At 47.4% G+C, this 23,693-nt stretch overlaps 1 protein-coding gene and 1 long non-coding RNA gene across 4 annotated transcripts in view; one reads left to right on the top strand and one right to left on the bottom strand.

Annotated features, from left to right (window-relative positions):
* The window catches only part of Sp4 (Sp4 transcription factor), a 67,395-nt gene extending 45,987 nt beyond the window's left edge, over positions 1-21,408 (bottom strand). For both annotated transcript variants that reach the window (XM_060388296.1, XM_021640908.2), the window contains exons 1-3: positions 21,210-21,408; positions 20,689-20,798; positions 18,624-20,175 (exon numbers count right to left, since the gene is read on the bottom strand). In XM_060388296.1, coding sequence (XP_060244279.1) covers positions 18,624-20,175; positions 20,689-20,798; positions 21,210-21,216 — 1,669 coding nt within the window. In that variant the 5' untranslated portion in view covers positions 21,217-21,408. The remainder of the gene's footprint in view (positions 1-18,623; positions 20,176-20,688; positions 20,799-21,209) is intronic.
* Positions 21,409-21,617: 209 nt separating this feature from the next.
* Positions 21,618-23,693, top strand: part of LOC132655316 (uncharacterized) — an 89,030-nt gene continuing 86,954 nt past the window's right edge. The window contains exon 1 of one of the 2 annotated variants that reach the window (XR_009593171.1): positions 21,618-21,900. This is a non-coding gene — a long non-coding RNA (uncharacterized LOC132655316). The remainder of the gene's footprint in view (positions 21,901-23,693) is intronic. The other variant, XR_009593172.1, reaches the window with a different exon arrangement.

Genomic DNA, 23,693 nt, shown 5'->3' on the forward strand with positions numbered 1-23,693 from the left:
GGGAAAAAGGGAAGGAAAAGAGAAGGGAAGGGAAGGGAAGGAATGGAGGGAAAAACTTCATTTAGGAAATTTCAGGTATCTGAGAAGGCAATATACAGTTCTGGAAGATATGGTATAAGCAAGCTTTTCACTAGCAAAGACTTAATACCCTTTCTCACTAAGCTATAACCTATCTAAGCATCAAATGAAGAACATAGCAGCTTAACCTAATCCTACCTTTCAATAGAATTACAATTTTCCAGTTTTTCAAGGATATGAGCAATCTTAAGTGTCTACATGGAAATCACTTCTTAGGCTTCGTTCTCTTCATTTGTTCCTTGAAATGTGGAAAGCCAACCTTGGATCCCTATTTACATAAAGATCCAGCAGTACAGAATGCATAAAGCTTTCCCCCTTCCCTTGCTTAACCCGCTCTGGCAGGTGGGTGGCCCACCTGAAAAAAGCAAAGAACAAAACGGTCGATTACGCAGCACAGTCCCTTCCCTAATCACGGTGGGGTGCTGGGAACGTGTGGGGCAGTGCGCGGTGCCTGTCGCCGTCTTTTTCAAGCACCCCCGCCCGGCTTTGCAGAGAGGACCTCTCACTGAACCTGAAGCTCGCAAGACTGTCTCGTTCCCCAGTCCTTACAGAAGAAGGACATGAGCAGCTTTTCACACAGGTGGCAGCGACCCAAACTCGCCCTCACGCTTGCCAGACAGGCGCTTTACCGGAGTCACTGCCCAGAGTCAGCTTTTCATTAGTTCACTTGCCTCCCCACCAACAACTTTTCCTCTTATTGTCTCTGTTCACGATGTGATTATTTGACACTCATCTATCAGAAAATGCAAATAGGACTGTGGAAACGGCTCAGCAGGTAAAAACTGCTGGCTGTGCAAGCCCAATGACCCAAGTTCAGCCCCCAGAATCCATGTAAAAAGCCAGAGGTGGTAGTGTGCATCAGTAAATCCAGCATTCCTAGGGCCATACGGAGGTGAAAACGGGAGGAAACTCCAGCTAATGTAGAATACGCAGGAGCACAAAAGCTGGAGAGTGCCTCAACAGAGCAGACGGTGACAGCTCTCCTGGTGTCCTCTGACCTCCACACACACACTGTGCTGTGCTCCAGCACGCTGTCTGCCTCTGTCTGTCTCTCTTACACACACACGCACACGCACACACGTTCCTAAGTTTGCAAGTCTACTACTGAAAACAAAACAAAACAAAAAAGTATAAAAAAGAGCAGGGTACTATTTCAGGTAGCTAAGAGACATACTGGGTTCTGTTACTAAATAAAATGTATGAAATACAATTTAAATAAGCAGATTAAAATTTAAGTTTAGTTTTTCTGGATGGAGAAACTATTCTAAATATGGCTCAATTCCTTGACAATCAAATCACTACCACCAGACACAGAAACGGGGGTAATTAATTTTAAGACCTTATTTCCTTGAGAAGGGGAAACACTGGTAACAAATACCTGTAATTATTTTTTTTTCCTCTAACAAAAAGCTTCTAATACCTGAGTATGTCTTTAACCCTGAAGGACTTAAAACTGAGTTATCTTCACTTTGCCAATAACTAATGGTTTGACTGGAGTAAAACACATCCAACATGGGCTTTAGTTTCTGTTTTTACGTAAACAAAAATATGAAACAAGGTAACATGTTAGAGTGAATCTGAAGTGTCCCCTACGCCTTACATAACACTCATTCCTCAGCTGGTGGCCGAGGTTAAGACCTGGTTCACTACTCACTTCCGCAGCCCTGAGGCTCAGTCTGTGGCTGGTTGGCCTCGCGAAACTTTGGCAGAATACCACAGCTAAATGCATGTGCATATTCACCTACTGCACACACACACACACACACACACACACACACACACACACAGGTCCATGTGCACGCACGCCTACCCCAGCCCCAATCTGCCAATCTGATTCAATTTAGATGCCTTTAAAAACAAAATGTCGATCGTGGTGGTACACACCTTTGATCCCAGTAGTATGCTGCGAAGAGGGTAGAACACCAGGGTTTGTGGGCTACCAGCATAGGTCCGGCCTTAGTGAGAGCCTGCTTCAGTGGAACAGGAAGAGTGAGCGACACAAGCAGAACACCCACCATCCGCCCCGGCATCTACATACAGCTGCACACGCAGACATCCGCTGCACACACACACACACACACACACACCTACATACAGCTGCACACGCAGACAGCCACCGCGCGCGCACACACACACACACATACCTACATACAGCTGCACATGCAGACATCCGCTGCACACACACACACACACCTACATACAGCTGCACACGCAGACATCTACCACACACACACACACACACACACACAATGAAACAAACCCCAGTGGGCTGCGAGATGGCCTAACCCTTAAGAACACTTGCTGCTCCTGCAGAAGACTTGGGTTCGGTCCTCAGCACCACACGGCAGCTCACAGGCATCTCAGCAGCCTCTGCAGGCAGCAGGTGCGCACCCTTTCCATACACACGCACATGAACAGCAAAGCAACAGCAAACATAACATGCGTAATACACTATTTACAGCAAGTAAATACATTCTTCAAGCTCACTACATATTCTCACTGCAGTTATGGATGGAGATTACCACATAACAGGAAATAAGACAAAAAATACCAAATACACACAAAAATTCAGAAGAGGAAAGTCAAATACAATAGTGATAAGACATCTACTTAGCGACCTGGCATTTCCAGAACATTTTCACATAATCTACTCCTTGATTCCTCAGAAGAACTGTCTGCTACGCAGATGTGATCTTTCACTTGTGGTTGTTTATTGGGAGACTCAGGGGACACAGTGGATACCCCTACAGGCCACACTGAAAGTAGCAAAACAGGGACAGCTTGACCAACTCTACACAGAAATAAAAGTATTCATTCCCGAACACCAAAGACTGTTCTGTGCTCTTATAGAAACAAGTTGAATAATGGAAAACTCCAAGACGCTGCCTAACTCACTGAATGCCAGCCCCTTTCCTGGGAAACCTCTATGCAGGTACTGACAGGTGTCTGTCTTTACACTTCTCTAACAGCAGTTATAGACCTCACATAACCTTTGACACATATAAAAATGAATTTCCAGTAATCAGTGTCAATTATATGTTTTAAAATGTGCTTCTATATATTTGGAGAAACCTACAAAATTAACTCCAAGAAAATATGACTTAAAACTGCTATTCCTACTAACACAGATCGGGTGGTAAGCACCCTCACCACAAAAATAAGTCTGAGGGAATAAATAATGCATTTTCTAATTAGCTCTAATATATTTAACTACGCCACAATATGTAAATAATTCACAACTTCATGCTGCATATGACTAATATCAGTTATTTTACCTATCAATGAAGAATAAGCAAAAATTCTAACTAAAAAGTTTTAAGGCAAAATCTCCATATTTTATCACTATTTCTTCTTACACAGAGGCATTCTACTAAAGCACCTGTTGAGTTTACCGTAATCCAGCATTTCAAGATACATTTTCTTGCCAAGGTACACAGAGAATCCAGTACTACACTCTGTGTGAGCAGTCTGAAGGCCACAGTAACTCTCCTGGCTTTACCTGCCTCTAAGAGAAAATTACCAATTAAATGAAGACAGCACCCTAAGAACACTTAGACAATAAATCACCCGAGACAGCCTTCACCTGCTAGACTAGGAAGTAAAAAGCTTTCTCCTTTTAAAGAATTGAGATCCACCTTAGACTCACGCTTTTAAATTTCTAGGTTTTACAACAGCCATGGGGCAAGTTCCTAAGTAGACCTAGTCATGAGCTAAGGCAATAGAGCAATGAGGACAAGACAGCTGCTGAAAAGAGGCAGCAAGATGACCGCACGGACGCCCAGGACTGGCTTCTGTAAAGGCTAGGAAGCATGCTGGAGAAACGCTGCAAGGTTCCTAGGGCAGCAGTTCCTATCACAGGGATCTGCCGCTTGTAAACCAGAGAGCTCAGATCTGTTGAGGTCATGTTTGCCTGCAACTGCAGCATTACTGTGCCTGTGGCAGGGGCTGACAAGTTCAAGGCTATCCTGGGCTACTTAGCAAGTTCAAAGATATGTAACGAGTCCCTACACAAAACCAAGGAATTGAAAATAAACAGATCAGCTGTCACTGAACAGGCATCTTTGACGTATCTAACGACAAAGGCAGTGGAGGGTGTGAGATGAGGACCGATGGCAATCCAAATGCCCAGGGCTTAGGGCCCTCACAGGAACATTTGGCGTTCCTCAGGCTGGAGGTGTGCATACTTACAAGGACACCAGCAAATAAACTATTTCTTAAAAGGGTCTGCAAGTCCACAGTAATGATTCAAGCCTAGATACTCTTTCTTTAAAGAAGAACAACTTTAGACTCTTGAGATTTGCCAAAAGAAAAAAATATCTTGTAATTCTTGAAATACTGACTGACCTCATTCACAGTTTAACTTCAGAAAGTAATCACTTTTAAAACTAGCAATATTAGTGAATGAATATTTCCCTGAGTTTTCTTTGACTTAAAATTAAGTTCAACTTGATTTATATTTTAAATTACAGTATTTTAATACTAAGTGAAAGTTCTCCACTGTGTAAATTTACAAACAGTGTTAAGGTGGACAAAAGACCCTCCTCCCGAAAGCAAAACCAAACAGCCACGCCCACGCGGGTGGCGGCACACACTTGCAAGCCCAGCCCAGCACTAAGAGGTGGAAGGAAGGAGAGTAGGAGTTTGAGGCCAAATGTGGTTACAGGAAACCCTAACTGCCAGAAGGAGCAGGAGGGGCAGCAGCTGCCCAGCTACCAAGAGCCATCCCATGGGGACACAATGTTGAAAGGCAGAGGCAGCTCACGACTTACAGACCAGTTACCCCTGCCCAGCACAGATTGTGAATGAATGTGTGACTCAGTTTGTAAATTAGTTATCACTACCACTGCAGACAGCTGCCAAAGGACCACTCAGAAATCACTGAAAGCAAACTGGGCACGCTCACGCTTGTGATCCCAGCACATGATGAGGCAGAGAGGCAGGCGCATCTCTGTGAGTTCGAGGCCAGCCTGGCCTACAAAGGAAGTCCAAGACAACCAGGGCTACACGAAGAAACCCTGTCCCGAAAAGCCAGCCAGCCAGCCAGCCAGCCAACCTACCACCCACCCACCCACCCAAAGAACCCAAAATAAACAAACAAACAAAATAACAAACCAACCCACTGGAAGCCACTGAGCACCAGGGTTTCAAATCAGATTTTCTTTGTAGTTCAAGGTAAGGTAGGAATGTAGAGCCGTGAGCAGATTTTTTCTGCAGTGAGATTTCTTGTATTGTTTTCATTTTCTTTTTCTTTTTTTGAGACAGGGCTTCTCAGTGTAGACCTGGCTGTTCTAGAACTTGCTCTGTACACCAGGCTGGCTTCAAACTCACAGACATCTGCTTGCCTCTGCCTCCCAAGTGCTGGGTTTAAAGTGAGTACCACCACCATGTGGCTGGTGAGCTGATTTTTAACGCAAATTCCAGATTGGGTTGATATTTTTAATTATAGGCTGGGATGAGGAAGTTTTAAATAAGCATACGATATAAACTCCTTAAAATTTTCATCAATACTTGTAATGAGCCAAAGTATCACACATACATGTACAAAGACATACAGAACCAGAGGTACAGAAAATAAAACATGCACATTTAGTTTACCCTCTCTCCAAATACACACCCTTCCTTACACACACACACTCTCGCATGGTTGACACCACCGGGCTTGGGACAGCTGTTGGCAGTAGAGTCCTCGTGCACTCCCAACACTGCAAAACAGAACAAAACAAGATCTACGGAAAACTAAGAGAGATACACAAGGCTTACGTAGAACAAAACAGAGGCCACTGAGCGCAGACCTGTCCTCCTGCACCCGCCTTGCTGTCTCATACACAGCGGCAGAAGCTAAACACATCCGTTGACTGTGAGAGGCACATCACCCTGTTAACTGAGCCTACGTTACCACAGAGGACAGATGGGATTACCTAAAACATGGATCCCATGCATTACAACTCTTGTGCTCGCTGGGTTTTCTCAAAGTCATTTTTAATGTCGTTTCCTTCAGAGAATGAACATTTTCATCTTTTAAAAATGTGACGTGATAGTCTAATAAACCTGTTCTTTGAAATGTTATGCAACTGTTAATGAAATGAAATAGAAAACTCTCGTGTTATTTATATTCTTGTACTGTTTTCAAGGTGATTTCTAAAATCCGCTCAAGTTCCCTGTGCGTAGCAAGAACATACTCTTACCGAAGTCTCCAAGTCCCGCACTGCGTCTTGTACTCTGACTCCCTGCTTGGTACATGCGCTCTGACCACACAGGAGGCACCAAGACACTGCGCTGAAGACCAGGGATGGGGTCTCACCACACAGATTACAGCACCTCAGTCACAGTGGTGCTGCTGAGCTGCAGGGCACAGTCCTGCTGGCCTAGCAGTCCTGTGCTAATGTGCTAACTTCCCATCTGCACAGCCTCAGCCAGGAGGACTAACCTTGTTCTGGAAAGAGAAGGCGCCACCATCACCTTCTCTACAGGATCGTGAGATGGGTTAGCACAGTCCATAACCACAACGGCGTGTGAAAGCCTGAGCTGACTCCCTAAGTGGCCACAGGAAGCAAACCCTGGGACATATAGGGAGCGCACAGAGAAACGTTGTGGTAGAGCACGGAGCTAACACTCGGGGTCAGCTGTCTACTGTGTGGCCTTGAACAAGTTAGCTACTCCTCTGTGGCCATTAGCTTCTGCACCTGAGAGGAGGCAGCAATCCTGACCTTCCCCTGCACCCTGCAGACTAAATGAGTTCCTGTATCAAGCGCTGCACTCTAAACATGCAGTCAATGTCAGACAAACACAAATCAGCTGAAGTGCGCCCCTCAGAACTTCTATCCCTGAAAGAAAGCTGCCATTCCCTTCCCCATTAGGGACATTCACCAAGTGGGAGCCCAATCCCGTGGGGCTCCGCTGTATAAGCATCAAGCTGGCAGTACGGACGCTGCTGTCTGTCTGCTAGAGTCACAGGGTGGCACAGCAGTGAGGACACAGATGAGCCAGAGTTCCAAGGGCTTGCTGAAACACACCTGCCTATCGTTTAAAATCAAGACACACAGCAACATTCTAACGAAGACAAAGAAGTTCTACAAACAGTACAGAGCATTTTGACTCCATAAAAATAAAATCACGAACATGCTGTCATCATTTATAAAACCCCAACTGCTTCTCTTCAAATCAATTCACACACAGACTTAGGAAAACCATCACACTTAGAAACCACTTGGCGCGGGACAGTTAATACTTAGAATTACACGCATCTCCATCTCTTCCTCAGTCCCCGCCCCCGCCCCCGCCCCACGCCAGTCACAGACAGCACTTACCGCAGCACAGGTCACTATCTGGCTCCTATACTCCTGTGCATAAGCAGCTCCGCTTCTGCAAACAAAAAGCTGTGGTGACTGGACTCAGTATTTACACAGCCCAACTGAACCCCTGTGGCTGCTAAACCACAAGGGATTTGCGTAATTTCAGAGGGACAGAACAATGTTTTCCACTTCTCCTAAATCACTGAAATAGATAAAGCATGTATATGTGTGTATATATATATGTATATTCCCTTTATTAAGTACTACTCTCTATTATGATCATATACTCTCATTCCTTCTGTTCCAAGGACCTCATTCTCCTATGAAATTAAAGTTCTCCACTTGTGTACTTTCTCTTAGTTCAGTACCAAGATAATAGATACTAAAAGCAATATAGCTTACATGTATGTATGTGTAAAACAGAACTACAACCTACATGAAGTTTGTAATTATATCCTAAAATATGATTATTCCTTGATCCATGTCTAAATTTTATGCATAAAAATTTCCACTTGAGTACAGGTGTGGTAGTGCAGGCCTTTAATAACAGCAGTCAAGAGGCAGAGGCAGGAGGATCTCTGATTTCAAGGCCAGCCTAGTCCACATAATAAGCTCCAGGACAGCCAGGGTTACATACATAGTGAGACCCAGTCTTGAAAAATACAACCAACCAACCAACCCACCCACACGCACACACAAACACACCCACCATAACTGAAAATCCAAACTATATGTGGAAGACAACTAGAAATGGTGTGCTTCCTCCTCCTGACCCGGAAGCTTTTATTTTAGTTGTGCTCCTCTTCATAACAGGGGGAGGGGGAGGGACGGGGCAACAACCAGGATGTAAAGTGAATTTAAAAAAAAAAGTTTTTAAAAGCATTTCTACCCCAAAACAATGTATTTAAGTAGGACTGATTCTTCTTTTTGATGGGTTTCTACCGCCTTAATTCATTGCTTCTAAAACCAAGTACCTCATGATGATATTCTAATTACACGTATGTGTATATATAAAATTTGCATTTTAAACTTACAGCACATATACATTAGATTCTAACTGGTCAAAGATGCAAGTGACCATAAGAAAACATTCTGTTAGCTGGAGTATCAAACGCCTTTGACTATGGAGCTATTTAAATTTAAAAAGATTTTAAATATAAAAACCTAGCTCTTACAAGGCAGGAAACAGTGTGCGAGTGCATGCCCTGAGTTTGTGTGTTGGGGTGGGGAGCAGACCCTTCAGCTTCAGTTTCTCGATGCCCACTACTGCGCAGAACACCGAGGGTTTATCGAATTCTCACCCTTCTCTCCTAGAATATGCTTCACAGTAACCATTTATTTCCTGGTCCTAGGCACTGCGACCCTTCCCCTAAGTCACTCTGACTACACCCTCTCAGCTGGGCTCCTGCTTGTTTATTTCCATTGGTGATGGCTCAGTCAGTACTTGTGCTCACTCAGCCTCCTCAACTCTGGAATTACAGGAAGGTGCTACCCTGCATTCTGGTAGAGAAGCCCCAGGTTTTCTCCTAGAGAAATACTGCAGTAACTGTAACCTGTAACTCATGTCTGCACTGACTTTGGAGGCACCTAGGGGCAGGCTGCTGCGTGCGCTCTGGAGCCGCTCTACAGCAGGCCACGGCTTCCACAGAGTATGCAGCAAGGACCACTGAGCTTGTGTGTCAGTTCTAAGGCTCCCGGGAGAGCTTCATGCTTTTCCAAGTTCAGAAGCTTGACTCAGGACACCCACTTCATGCCTCCGCTCCCAAGGCTCAAAGGCCACTTTGCAGCCCAATCACTGAGGCCTGTTTAAAGTCCTATCTCTACCACGTTACCTACACATGACTTATCCAATCTCACCTGTCTCTGAGCCCTTCAGAACCCAGTGCTTAGAAGCACAAACTCACAGGCAGTTGCAGATGCATGCAAGTGTGTCAGCCTTACGTCCCTGACACAAGCATCCTTGCAAGAAGGAGAACACGCTGAGGGTCAAGGCTGAGAAAGAGCATTTACTTCTTACTTCAGAAAGCGCATGGCTTCTGCTGTGCCTGAAGACTCCCCTCTCCCGTACCCTTGGTTGTACTTTACCGAAGCTTTCTGATCTGTTCTACAAATTTCACTTAAGACACACAACTCATAGAAACAGAGATACTGACCCTAAGTAGTGCTTCTCCACTGGACTCTTCCACGGTCTGTGAGCGGCACTCCATGGAGAATGCACCATGTTACCAACTTACAGCAAGCGTCTTCATTAGGATACAAAAGCCCATCCTAAACATGTATCTGGTCTCATGTCTGCTAACACTATGAAGTAAAGAAGGAACGAACGTCTACCACTATTTGACAAGTTTGCCCAGCAACAGCTAATGGAACCATTATAAAGGACAGCATCCAAGCAAAACCTAAGTTTTAATTCTTAGGCCTGTTACCTGTGTCTGCAGTGACTGGCAATTAACAAACTACTGGAGCCCACATCCCTGATCAATGGGCAAAGCATCTTCTACCTCCTTACTTTACTGCCATCCCTGAGGTAACAGAACCTTCATGTACTCTTGCGCTGGCCACAGGCTAAACAGACACACCCAACGTAGGACCAGGGATTCAAATATCCACGCTCTTGGGTCTTAGAATTAGATCCAGTCAAACTTTCTCTCCAGCATAAGCAACTCTTCCATGTCTACAATCTCTGACAGCTGGGTAATCCAGCCTTTACTGATAAGAGAGCCACCTGAGAAACTAACCATCCCCCTGCTGTCCAGCTGTCTCCTTCCTACCCTCCTCTCCTGTTTACGCGTGACACAAACCAAAACAGAATGGAACCATTTCCACTTCAAAACTGAAGGAGAGTCATCCCTTCTCGTGTCGCTATTTAACAGTAAAAGCCTCACTCTGGTTACTGCTAGTATTAAGTGTGTCCTGCCCCAGGAATCCTTGCCATGATCACCAGCTTACTACCAACCCAATTAAAATGTGCCACCCGGGACTACCCACAGCAGTGCACAAGGAACACTGACGACGCTCAAGTACAACCCACAATAAGCCAGTAAGTTTCATTTGCAGCAGTCCTGCTGCCGGTCAGGTTTTTCATCCTGTAGGCACATCATTCCCCCTCTTTAAGTGGAGTATCTTATCTGCATTACCCATCGCCCCAGCAAAGACTGCAGCCTATTAAAAGCACTCTGACTCTCAGTTCTATCCCTATCATACTGGCACCATCTCTTAGCCTTTTCTCATTTCAGCCCAGTATGGAAGGGCAATGGGGGTGAGAGTTACACTGTATCACAGATAGAATCTCACACCAAAGCATTAGACCCTGCTATTAAGGTAGACAACCAATCATCATTTGTATACACAGCTATGAGTCTTTGAGAGATTATGACTGGAAATGCTGAAATCAAGACACACTGTAATTCTTAAGTGAGTAAGGGTGCCTGCCACCAAGCCTAACCACCTGAGTTCTGGTCCTATGACCTGTATGAGAGGAGAGAACTGGCCCCCCTCCCTGCAAACTCTCCTCTGGTCTCCACATGTGCTATGCTCCCTCCTCAAACAAAACTCTCAAATGTAATGTTTAAAGTCTCATACCACCTCGTATGGGGCCGAGGAGCCATGGACGGAGTGGGGTCAAGTCAAGGTATGTCCAAACCCCGGAAATCTCACCCTAAGATGACTGCCCCCTCAGTCCCTTGGCCAAGTGCACAAAGCCCTGCGACCCCACCTTTGTCTAGCCCCTCGGAGGTCCTGTCTCCCCTTCTGAGGTCCTGCAGAACCTGAATTCCTCCTTATGCAAATGATGCACCCCTGGCCCTGGCCCAGCCAATGAGCAGCACTCACCTCGAGAGCCCCTACCAACCTCCAAAGGCTTACTGCCATTGTCCCCCATGAAATGAGCTGTCTCAGGACTAGCCTCCCCACAGTCCACAGTTGGTTCTCATGCTCTAGGATCTCTACCCTTCCTGCCCATTCCTGCCTGGCTTCCCCTCTCAGGATCCAGAAGGGGACCTCACCAGGACGGGCAGGGACACCGAGCCTGAACAGGAACCTTCCATTACAGCCAGCTGCAGGACAGCAACTAGGCTACACAACCCTATCTCCAAGCACAGAAAACAAAATGAAGGCAAAAGGACACCAATGACATAGCTCCATGCGGCTGCTTGAAACCTTCACAGGAAGTTCAAATTGTAAACTGGGGGTGGGGGGATGAATGAAAACAAATCAGCATGACACTTTAAAAATCATGCTAGCAAAGCAGAAATTCATACTTAGTATTAGGTCTTAAAAATACTTTCAAGCCAGGCCCGGTGGTACATGCCTGTAATCCCAGCACTCGGGGAGGGGGAAGCAAAGGCAGGTGGATCTCTGAGAGTTCAAGGCCAGCCTGGTCTATAAATCAAGTCCAGGACAGCCAGAGCTACACAGGGAAACCTTGTCTCAAAAAACCAAACCCCCCCCAAAAAAAAAACACAAAACAAAAAACTTTTGATAATTGGTAAGGTTACATCACAGCAAGAGAGACCTTCACTGTTTAAGGAAAACTGTGTAATGTCAAGAGAGGGCAGAGGACAGCGTTCTTCAGTGGGCTTCTCCTTGCAGACTCTTGTCTCGTATGTAGTAAGTAGTTCTGGAATCAACATGGCATTAAAGCATGACTCTCCCACTTACTGGTAGAAGACATTCTTTCCTGAAGAAACTGCAGCTCAGTGGGGCAGCTGGTAGGATGGACACAATAAAACAGCACTGTGTGGTTCAGGGTGTGCCCCAGCTCAGCACTAACACACGAGTACACTAAATGCTTGTCGCCCTCCTCCACGGGTAGCACACGGCGTCCAGCACACGAGGTGGTGGAGGATGAGGCCAGCCTGGGGTTTCTAGTGAGTTCAAGACCAGCCAGGGCTACACAGCCCCCGCCCCCCCCCCCTTTTAAATCCATGTCTAGCTATGACTTCAGAAACAATGTCTTTGGACTGACAGAATTTATTAATATCATCAGATAAAAACTTTTATTTTTATTTTCTGAGATCCAAAGTGGGATGAATTAATTATGTAGGCTAGGCTGGCCTCAAACTCATGGCAACCCTCCTGCCCAAGCCTCTCTTGAATTTGCTTGAGATACCATGTCCACTTGAACTTAAGTCCTTCAAGATGAGAAAAATAATACCACCTCTAGGTCCTGCCATTAAGTTCAGTAACAACAGGCCCAGAGAGCTGTTTTTCAACAATATTAAATAAGATAATTCTAATTCTCTAAGTCCTAACTTCAGTTTTGTTTTCTCACATGGTAATAAAAGATTTGGATAAGCTAGAAATAAGGTGTAAAAACCCTAACCCTAAGTGGAAGCGAAGATGTGCACGCGCGCACGGACGCGCACACACACGTGGTTTTGAGTCGGGGTTTCACTGTGGAACAGAGGCCTGGCCAGCCCAGAACTCACCCTGTGGATGAGCTGGACTCACAGAGACCTGCTGCCCCACCTTCCCGAGTGCTGGGACTACAGGTGCTCCGCCGTGTCCAGCTTTGAGGGCATTTTAAGTTGTCTCAGCAACTCCAGTTTCATTAAGTCTCATCTCCCCATGTGCAAGTTCCTTTGACACAACTTGCTCATTCACTCAGCAGGAAAAATGGCACATGCTATGCACATGCAGGGTCAGAAGAGCACACATCTATGGCCTGAGACGGACTTCCGTCCATTATGTTCATCCTTAATGAGTCATCCTCACGATCTTAACAGAACACTGGAGAACCTGATTTTTCCTTCCCTTCCTTCCCTTCCTTCCCTTCCTTCCCTTCCTCCCTTCCTTCCTGACAGGGTTTCTCTGTATAGCCCTGGCTGTCTGGACTCACCTTATAGACCAGGCTGGCCTCGAACTTACAGAGATCCGCCTGCCTCTGTCCCCCTGAGTGCTGGGATTACAGATGTGTGACCCATATTTCTATCTTCAATTAAACAGTAAAATAAAATGCCTTTCAAAGTAAACGTTCACAGCAAAGTATGAAAAGGTCACAGCTATAATCCCCAACATCTTTTCCAGCTAAAAAGCTATCATTTGGTTCGCTTGTTATTTCTGCAAGGTTTGCCCATGGCATCTTCCTAGCTTCCTTCCCAATCAAGCCTCCTTTCCCATTTTCTCTCCAATCTGTCTTACTGCCTGTCCCAATATTCCTTAAATTATCACCTATATACTCTTTAAATCAGAAACTGAGATACAGCCAGGAACACTTGAATCTCGGCACTCCTCAAAGTGGGATCACAAATTCAAGACCACCTGGGTTGGAAGTGTGAGGTCAGCCTGAGTTAGATACCCTGTCATTTAAAAAGACAAAACAAACAATTTTAAAGGCCATGGCAAGGGTTCTTTGCTCCTTCGCCCTCTGGTTCCACACAAAAGATGCTGTCTCAGTGAGGATTATATTGTTGTGATGATGAAATAACATGACCAAACAACTTGGAGGGGAAAGGGTGATTTTTGGCTTATGGATCTTGAGCTGCCATCCCTTGACGAAGCCAAGGCAGGAACTCAAACTGAGCAGGAACTTGAAGGCAAGGGGTGATGCAGAGGCCGCTGAGGAGTGCTGCTCACGGGCTTGCTCTTTAAGGCTTGCTCAGCCGCCTTTCTACAGAGTGCAGGACCACCAGCCCAGGAGACCACATCAATCGCCCATTAAGAAAGAGCCCTACAGGCCTGCCTACAGCCCAGCCTATGGGGCATCTTCTCAACTGAGCTTCCCTCCTCTCAAACCACTCGGGCCTATGTCAGGCTGACAAAAAGCAAGCTAGCACAGACATCCTTTAAAAACTAATGTGGCTTTACGCGAAGCACTTTTTATCTTCCGTGAAAAAAGAAAAAAAAAAGCTTCAAGGCTACAGTCAAGCTGGTAGTTCAGAACCTAAACTTATAATGAAGTTAAATCTACTGAAACAGTGTTAGAAGACTTTATTGAAAAAGTAAAAGGAATAACTGACTCATCTGGAAAGGAAATAATCAAGAAGCACAGGTGTGAAGATCACAAACACAGGTGTGGTTTTTAGATGCCTAAAAAGGGAAATCCACACCAATTCAGCATATACAACAGAGAAAAACGGTATCTGGGTTACATGTCAAGCCAATTTTCTACTTTGAGTAATTAAAAAGAAAAGGCAGATGTTAAAAAGTTGATTCCACTAAGATAAATTTGGACTTTTAAATTAAACGTAAGCTTTATGTTCTCTGGTTCCCATTTTTAAACAGTCATTAAGAAATGGCCCTTCCATTCCTGGCTTCAAACTATATCCCCAGGTTTTCAACTTTAATTCCCTCTAAAAGCAAAGGATTATGTAAGAAACAAGGTCTTGAATTGCTAGCAACATCTTACTAAGTTTCAACTGCCTTTATGGGAAAACTGGAATAAAAATTTAATTTCTACTGAAACTAACAAATAGGTACTTAATCAAGCAGACGGCCTACGGCACGATGGCACGGACCTCCCAGGTTAATCACTAAGATAAAAACCAACAGTCTCCACTAGCTCTCATTTATAAACCAGAGGGCACTGTGAGAATACTGACAATTATTTAGTTAGAACAGAACTCAAGAGCTCTACCTACCTGTGCCAACCTGCTGAAATCAAAGGTGCAAACCAACCACACCTGGTTCATAAACCCAATTGTTGGCCATCAAATTCTTCTTCCCAACAAGAAAACAAAGCATGCAGAGCGTACAATATTTAATTATGACCACCCTCCTTCTAATTAAAGGCTAGGTGCTGAGCTTAGAAATCAGGATTTCCACAGGACACCAGAGCAAAGAAAGGTATTTTTCTGAATGTATTACCAAAGAAAAAAAGATGCCATTTCATAATATTGTGGTGCTCTCCAGCTTAAAAATCTGGGTTCATTCTACCGCCTTGTACAATTCTTCCCCTTCTGTCCATACCACACAGACAGACCTCCTCCACTTCCTGGAAAGGTAAAATCTGGGTTCGTTCTATTGCCTTGTGCAATCTTCCTCTCTGTTCACATCACACACAGACTTCCTCCACCTCCTGGAAAGGTAAAATGAGCCTGGCCCATAAAAAATTGAAACCTTGTTCTTGAGCTAGTCATTATTCCGTCAAAGGTGATTAACCATTTTTCCAGGCTCTGATATTTTTCATGAGCCTATTTTCATTTATATGTGGAAGCTAAAATGTTATGTAAAAAGGAGGAGGAGGAGGAGGAGGAGGGGTCAGGGATATAGCCCACCATACATGAAACCCTGAGTTTGATTCCCAGTGCCCTGTAAATCAGGCATGAGTGCCCTCCTGGAATCCCAACACCGCAGGCAGAGTCAGGAGGATTGGCAGTTCAAGGCCTGCCTTGGCGACCTAGCGAGTTTGATGGCCAACCTGGACTGTCTGAAAAAGCGAAGTAAAAATACAGACAAACACTGGATACCAGAATGAGGGGATGGTTGGGAGGAAAGAGAGTGGGTACAGTTACTTAGACAGGAGCAATACCTAACACTCAACTACAGCCTCGCAGAATAGCTGTGGTTGACAGTAACTGAGTAGCAAACAGACCTTTAAATGTTCCTGAAATGACAAATGTCTGGGGTAATGACATAAGTACCCTGATCTTACACACTTCGTAGTGCATTGAAATATCACACTGTACCCATAATTATGTGCATGAATTAGGTATCAATTAAGATAAAATAACATTTTAAATCTGTAAATACAAACAGTAAATATTTTTCCATAAATGCAACACCACCATTCTGGAAGGAAAACATGAGATAACAGAAAATGTCAACCCAAAGTATTAACTCTAAACGAGGACTCTTTATAAAGGGGATCTAGGCACGAGTTACTTCTTCCTAAGAAAGTACTTGGAGTTCCAATTCTAGTGTATTTAAAGTGTAAAAACATAACAACTTAAAGAAAACAAAGCGATCTCATTGGATACATTATAACCTAGGATGTTGCCCAATGTTCCAAACTTTCAAAGAACATTGTCAAGTAACTGTTTATCAGGTAGTATGATAAAACTGGTAACAGCTAAACCTAAATTAACTGCTCTTAACAAAGAAATCAGGGTATTTCTGCTTTTTATTTTCTTAAGATTCATTATTTATTATGTATACACTGTTGTCTGTATGTACACCTACATGCCACAAGAGGGCACCAGATCTCATTATAGCTGGTTGTGAGCCACCATGTGGAGCTGGGAATTGAACTCAGGACCTCTGGATGAGCAGCCAGTGCTCTTAACCTCTGAGCAACCTTCTCCAGCTGTTTCTGCTCTGTAGGCTATGCTCAGACTACCTGAAATTGCTGGGGTCAGTGGGAGGAAATTCTTTATGTGTGGAGTTAAGTTTTCCTTATACACTTAAGCACCTCTTCTGAACTATGTACACTTAGGTAAAATTTTGTCCATGAAAACACAGGAAGAACATAGCTAACGAGAGTGTGTGGCACACAGTAGCCACTGGGGCATGGGATGTGAAGAGACTGAAACTAAAACAGCATCTGCCAGCAAAACACGCTCAGGCACGTGTGAACTGGCTCAGCGCCCACCTGCTTCCAGTCTGCCTTCTAGTTCACTGTGGGTTAGACCCTCGATTCCCAAACTTTATGGCGTTTTAAAATCACCCGGAAAATCTGAAAGGCAAAGTCTTTTACTATTCTACTTCTGCCCCTCAGATTTACTCCTCGCAGCTGTGCCTTACATAGCTTATAATGCAACATTTAAGGAGTTGGGGAGTCAGAATATTGAATTAGCTTCACAGTTAGTATTAGGGAACCACTGGACTGCCAGATACTAATTAAAAAGCACAGGAACTGACCATTTCTAACCTAGATCATAAACCACAATTCGGTAATGTTTAACAGGCAAGATGAAATGTAAATGAAATAATTTCTGCTTTGACAATTCAAACTATTATTCAAACCACCAAACCCAGACACCATCCTGCAATACCTGAATTAGCATTAATGTTTAGAAGGAGCAGGAACTGTGCAGACGAGGACTGGAAACAGAGCAACCACCCCCACGCAAACTACTGGCAATATGCACTGTCAACCTAAGAGCCACCTGCTAACCGTGGCTACTTACACGAAGCTTCGATTTCTCAGCCAGGCTACCCCCCACCCCCCGTGTGTATGTGCTCAATCATCACGTACCTAGTGAACAACAGTGGACAGGACAGAGACACAGGTCAAACGTCTCTGGGGAGTCCTGCTTAGGGATATTTGTGTTCTCCTGAACGCACAGGCGTCTGTGGACAACTTAATTTTACAAGTCCACATCAGCTGTATCAGCTATGAAAAAAAGACCCCTCTCTTAACTGTTCTGTACCTTATTTCAAGAAAGGTCATTCAAAAAGGACAACCATGCTCATCTTAAATTACCAAAATAAAAATTTTTAGTTAACAAAAGTTGCAAAAGTCAAAAGTACTGAAATCACAGCCAGTTTTTACTGATTCAGAATGAAGTCGAAGTGTTGGTAAAGACTACTCCTCAAAAAGATTATACTACTGAACAGAACTAGGTTTTTAAGTGCTTTAGATGTATCTAATTATATGCATAAGAAACAGCAACTGCTTTTATAGCTGGCTTAAAACAACATGGCCACAATTAGTTCAACTTAGTGACATTTTACTACCTACATTTTTTAATTGCTTTTCACCAACCTCATGCTAGACATGTTCAGATTAACGCAAGGACTGTAAGACTTTTCCGTAAGTTTTATACATCAAGGATCATTAAAGTCACAATCCTGAGTGTAGCAAAAAAACAGACATAAAACTTAATGAAACAATTTGCAACTTAAATTTCTATCTTAACAGTATCTAGCTTAAAACTACTGTACACTAAACATCTCAAAGACAAAATGCTGAAACGTAAGAAAGGCCAATTAAAAAGCCTGATTACACAGAATTACCATTTCAACACTCACAACTGCATACTAGTCCAAGTTAAACCAACTTCCCATCCAGAAGAGCACCTTCCTGAGGATTTCAAGTGTACTCAAATATGATCTCTAGAATTGCAGCTCTAATCAGAAAATGATGCTTTACGAAATAATTTAAGTTATTTAGCAAACGCAACACACAAAACTTGAGTGCTAAAAGCTACAGAAGTAACTGCATATAGCTGCTGGCGGCAGAGTCCAGTTTAGTTGGGAGCCGTCTCAAGCTCGTGAGCCTCAGGGGTGTGTCACGTCTAGGAGGGTGCCCGAAGCAGTGACTCCATTACCGCTGCCTGCAGACAGCAGATAAACAGGAAAGATGCAGCTTACCTGCAACGCTAGTGATTGTGACTGGAACTCCCTGAACTTGAACGCCTGCAGCACCCAGGTTGGCAACGCTCACTGTCTGAAGGTTAGGCACTGATGCAAGCTGGGCAGTATTCAGAGTTATCGGGGCCCCGGCCACGGCCACAGGAGCGATCTGGGCAAGAGTCGTGCCACCACTTGAAGACACGGGGGTGATGGTTAGCTGCTGGGATAGCCCAGCATTCTGAACTTGCAAATTCGAAAGACTCTGAATGTTCTGAACCTGGACGGTTTGCCAGCTGATCTGCCCTGAAGGTGTTAAGGTTGGAGCCCTGATAAGCACCTGAGTCGGGTTGACGGCCTGGAGCTGAACGTTCTGCAGCGGCTGCTGCTGGATGGTCTGAATGGTCTGCCCTGACTGCAGCTGGAGTGACTGTGGAGGGAGAGCCTGAATGATCTGCGGCTGGGGCTGCTGGATCTGGATCTGCTGCAGGAGGGGCTGGCCCACGAGCTGCACCTGCTGAAGAGAACTGGCCTGGTCCTGTGCATTCTGAATGCCATTGGCCTGCAGCTGACTGGAGCTCTGGGCTTCGGACTCAGGAGCAGCAGGTGTCTGTGGCTCCTCCACAGTGCGCTCAGAACTGCTGGCTGACGTGCTGGCGTACTGGCCTGTGTCTGCCGAGCTCACTAGCGTGTCACTGCTTGTCAGGGATGCGGATGCGGTGGTCGTGCAGGCAGTGGAGGAAGAGGGCGATTCGGGCATGGTACTGGCGGAAGCAGTGCTGGTGGTGGGCGGAGACGCTAGCTGACTGCCATTGGCCGTCCCGCTGTCAGTAGTAGCAGGCTGGCCGACTTGTCCAACCCCTCCTCCCGCAGTCACGTTGTTAATCACTGGCAAAGCTAAAGTCACTCCTCCAATGTTAATTGGGAGGGTTGTTACGACTTGGGCCTGGGTCCCAGGAAGGGTTTGCAACTGCAATGGTATTGAGACTCCAGGTCTGATTTGCACTGGAACTGTCTGATTTGCCAGGTTTTGAGCAAGAATATTCCCCGAAGCTGTCCTGTTTGCAGCCGTGAGGATAGCTTGATTATTACCTGCAGAAATGAGCTGAATTTGACCCTGCAAATCCTGTAGAGATGAACTACTGGTTGGGTTGATTTGAATCTGCTGACCTTCCACCGCCTGGAGCTGGGGGATCACCTGGTACTGCACGCTGCCACTCGGATTCTGTACTTGTATGACTTGAAACTGATTAGGAGTGGCAGGGTTACCTGATTTGGTTTTTGTAGGAGAGGAACTCCCGTTATTACTGCTGGAAGAGCTAGATGAACTAGACGCCGGCTGAGAAACGCTGTTTTCTTTTGAAGCAGGAGGAGTGGAGGCGACAAGTTGCCAAGCGTTCCCAGCGAGCTGCGTTGTCACCAGTTCTAGCTGCTGTGGTTGATTCTGAAGTTGCACCAACCCTTGGCTTGGGTCTATAATAATCTGCTGTTGTCCAGTTGCTTGATTTTCACCAGGAGTCCCTATTTTGCTGCAAGTAGCTGCCAGTAAAGCCAGAGGAGAGGGCTGAGAGTCCTACCCAAAATGGGAGGGGAAAGGAGAGGGAGGGGAAAAAAGTGGGCGGATTTAGTGGAAGACAGCAGTCGGGAGGGGGTTATTTACTTTGAGAGCTCTAAGTTATCAGAACACACTCAACAGGCAGCAGAATTAAAAAGGAAACATGAACAAAAGCAGGTGGTAGGAGCTATATGAACGAGGAAGCAAGTCCTGTTACATAAAGTTTAAATAAAAAGAAAATTTGGGGTAAACTTTCTTAAACGGTAATTCTTCTAAACTCAAAATGCCCTTGGGAAAATGAACACCATTTCCTAACAGTCTGAATTCCTGATGTAATTTTAAACATCGTTATGTTTAACTATCAACTATGGGAAATCTTCATGAATTTATGATATAAGTTCCTCACTCAGAAAGATGCTTTGAGTGGATAAGCGTTTTTATTCTGTTCTTTACTTCTGGGTATTTAACGGGCACAAGTCCCTGTCTTCCCTCAAGCTTCGTGTTGAATTTTCTTTTAACGTTTGCTTTTACCTGGGAGCCTGAGGTTTTGGTTTTTTTATTGTTATTCTCTGGCTCAGAGGTTTTCCCTCCTTCTGTAGCCATCGCCGCTGCCGCCTCCTCCTCCTCCTCCTTCTTCTGATCTGCAACAACCCCCCACCCAGCACACAACAACAGGTTATTACGATTATTATTATCCGCTCTCCTCCCTTCTTCACCCTCCCTCCTCCTCAACATCAATCTCCAGAAACCCGCGGTCCGTGCACCGCGGCAGGGGGTGGGGGAGAAGGAGGGCAGGGAGGAGGGGGCTCTCACAAAACGTGGTTTGAAACCCGACCCATAGGCTCCGGAGCAACACCCAGAAGGAGGCTGTTCTAGCTCAGGCATTAAGACAAAACACGGCCCTCCTTCCCTCCCCCTGCTTCCCTCCCGCCCTCTCCTCCTCCCCTTCCAGCATCTCGGCCGCCCCGGGGGAGGGGGAAGCGAGCAGGGTCTGGGGAGGGAGGGACGAAGGGAGGCGGTGAAGGAGACCGAGGGGGGTGGAGAATACGTACCGCTCATCCCGCATTAACAGGACAAACCCTCTCGGAGACACTGGGATAGAGGTGGGTGGGGGTGGGGGCGAGGCGGGAGGAGAGGCCGGTCCCGCCCGCCCGCGGTGGCTCGGAGGAGGCCGTAGCTGGCACAGGCTCTGCCTCTTTTTCCGCGAATGGCCGCCGCTGGGCTGTGGCGTAGCAGCTCCTCTCTCCGCCCGAGCCCGGCTGACTCGCCCTTGATTGACAGCGGCGGCGCGCGGCGCGGGCGGCGGCGCGGGCCGGGGGCGGGGCCAGGGCGGCGCGAGCGCGGCGCCTGCCCACCCCCCTCGGCCGGCCTCCGCCGGCGCCGCCGACTCTCCACCCCTTCCCCCAGCGGATTGGCCGCCGACCCGCCGGAGCCGGGGCGCGGGGGCCGCCCCTCTCCTCCCCTCGGCCCGGCCGGTGCGGCGGCGGCGCGGCGGCCCGCGGGGCGCTAGCCGCGGCGTGCTGCGGGCAGGCCCGCCATACAGCCAAACTTGTCGTCTCAGGATATCCCGCCCCCGGCCCGGTCCCGACGCCCTCCACTCAAAAGCGCGCCGCGGCGCCTGGCGAGGGGCCGCGGGAGGCCGGCGCGGGGCCGGGCGCCCGGGAGGGGAGCGCGGCGAGCGCGGGGAGGCGCGGGCCCCCTGCGAGCGCGAGCGCCGGACGGACGGACGGCTGCCCCCGCGGGGTAAGCATGGCTTTCCGAAGGCGCATCCGGACCCGGGCGCCCTTTTTCCCCGGCTCGGCTCTCATTGGCTGAGGCCGCTGACGCGCAGGGAGCAGTGGGAGGAGGCGGGCGGGCCTCGGCCGCGCAGGCCGTCGGGTCTTGTAGTTCCGGGCGGAGGCCGCAGCGAAGCACCGCCTCCCTCCCGCCCCCGAGCGCGGCCTGGCTGCGGAGCCTGGAGCCGCCCGAGGGGGCGGTGGCGGCAGGGCGTGGCCGGGGCCGAGTGGGAGTTGAACCCCGCGCAGGGGAGGGAGGAATGGGTGTTGTTTGCCTGGGCCTATCGGCCGAGCGGGGCCGCCCGAACCGCCTCTGCCACCGCCCCCTCGGCTGAAAGCCGCTCCCCGCGGGGCGAGCTCACACCCGTAGCGCGTGGCGATGGAGCGGGCGGCCGTGTCGGGAGGCGGGGTCTGCTGTCCTCGGGGTTTGAATGAAGCCGACTTGGGGAGCATTCCCTTCGCCCTGCTCTCTTTGCTCACCTAGCCTGCTGGGGCCTCCGGGCCGAGCGCGAGGCCTGTGTTCCCACCGAGAAGGAGCTTCCATGTTATTTGTTGTGCCTCTGGTTGACGGCTGCTGCAGAGCAGTGGCTGTCTTCTGGGGTGGCGAGGAGTGCGGCTGGGAGTCTGCGATCTTGGCGCGCTCCTCGCTCCCAGAGAGGTCTCACAAGGTTGTCCGGGCGGAGGGAAGCCAAGCTGCTTGTGGGTCAGCCCTTCTCAAGTTTTTAGCGTAAGCTTGTAGGCAAGTGGAATTCACATCTAGCTGCGCAAAGCACTTTGTCGATGCTCCTGAGCTGGCCTCCAGCTTCTCTCCAAAGACATGAAGAAGTCAAGACACCAGGGACCACACCAGCGACTGAAGAAGTGTGCCAAAGCTGGAAGTGAACCCCCGATATGAACCTTGGGATGGGACACCATGACACACTGGGCTTAAAGCCTTCTGCATTCCTTGACGTGGACCCCACACGAAGCCTTGGACGTTTTTGTCTGGTGCTTGAGATCTGACATGTTGCCAAGGTGGGGAGGGCGGTGGTACTGAGTAGTGTTTTCTTGGGCTGATGACAAAGCGCTGCCCTAAAACAAAGCAGCTCGAGTAAAGACTTGCAGTGTTACCTATTCCAATTTATGATCTGAAGCTGCTGCAGCTGCTCCTTCCACACACAGCCCCGCTCTAGATCCTAGAAAGCTCGGCTGCTTCTTAGATACCGTCTCAAGCACCGCCCCACCCGGCTTGCCACCGTCGAGGAAGACCAGGCGTGAACGGGATCCTTCCTTATGGTTTGTCAGAGTATAGACTTACCAGGTGTGCTAAACGTGCTTCACCCCGGTGGTGAGTGAATACACTGGTACCCAGGAAATAGTGACACCCTAACTTTTTGATGGACCAAGGGCTGCACATTCTAGCCAGTGTGGACTAAAGGTTTGTACCCCAGGCCTGAATCCAGACTCAAGGCCGCATCCCTCGGCTCAGTGGTATTTGGGTGGCAATGTCTCTGGGACATTATGGTCAGGTGAGGTCGTGAGTGTGGCCCTCTCGTGAGCTGTGAAGGACAACAACCACCTGATGGGCTGCCACCCACAAGACCTTACCAGAACCTGACATTCCATACCTGTATACCGTGTTCCTCCTAAAGTGGTTAAAGTTGGTCATGACCTGAGTCTTGAGGCGCCAGCCCGGGTCCTTGGGGACTCCGTCACACTGCTATCTGTGTCACAGGGGCTGAGCTGGGTGAGGCATTTCCAAGAGGACAACCACTGCATGCT

Source organism: Meriones unguiculatus, chromosome 7, assembly GCF_030254825.1.
Source record: "Meriones unguiculatus strain TT.TT164.6M chromosome 7, Bangor_MerUng_6.1, whole genome shotgun sequence".
Lineage (NCBI taxonomy): Eukaryota > Metazoa > Chordata > Mammalia > Rodentia > Muridae > Meriones > Meriones unguiculatus.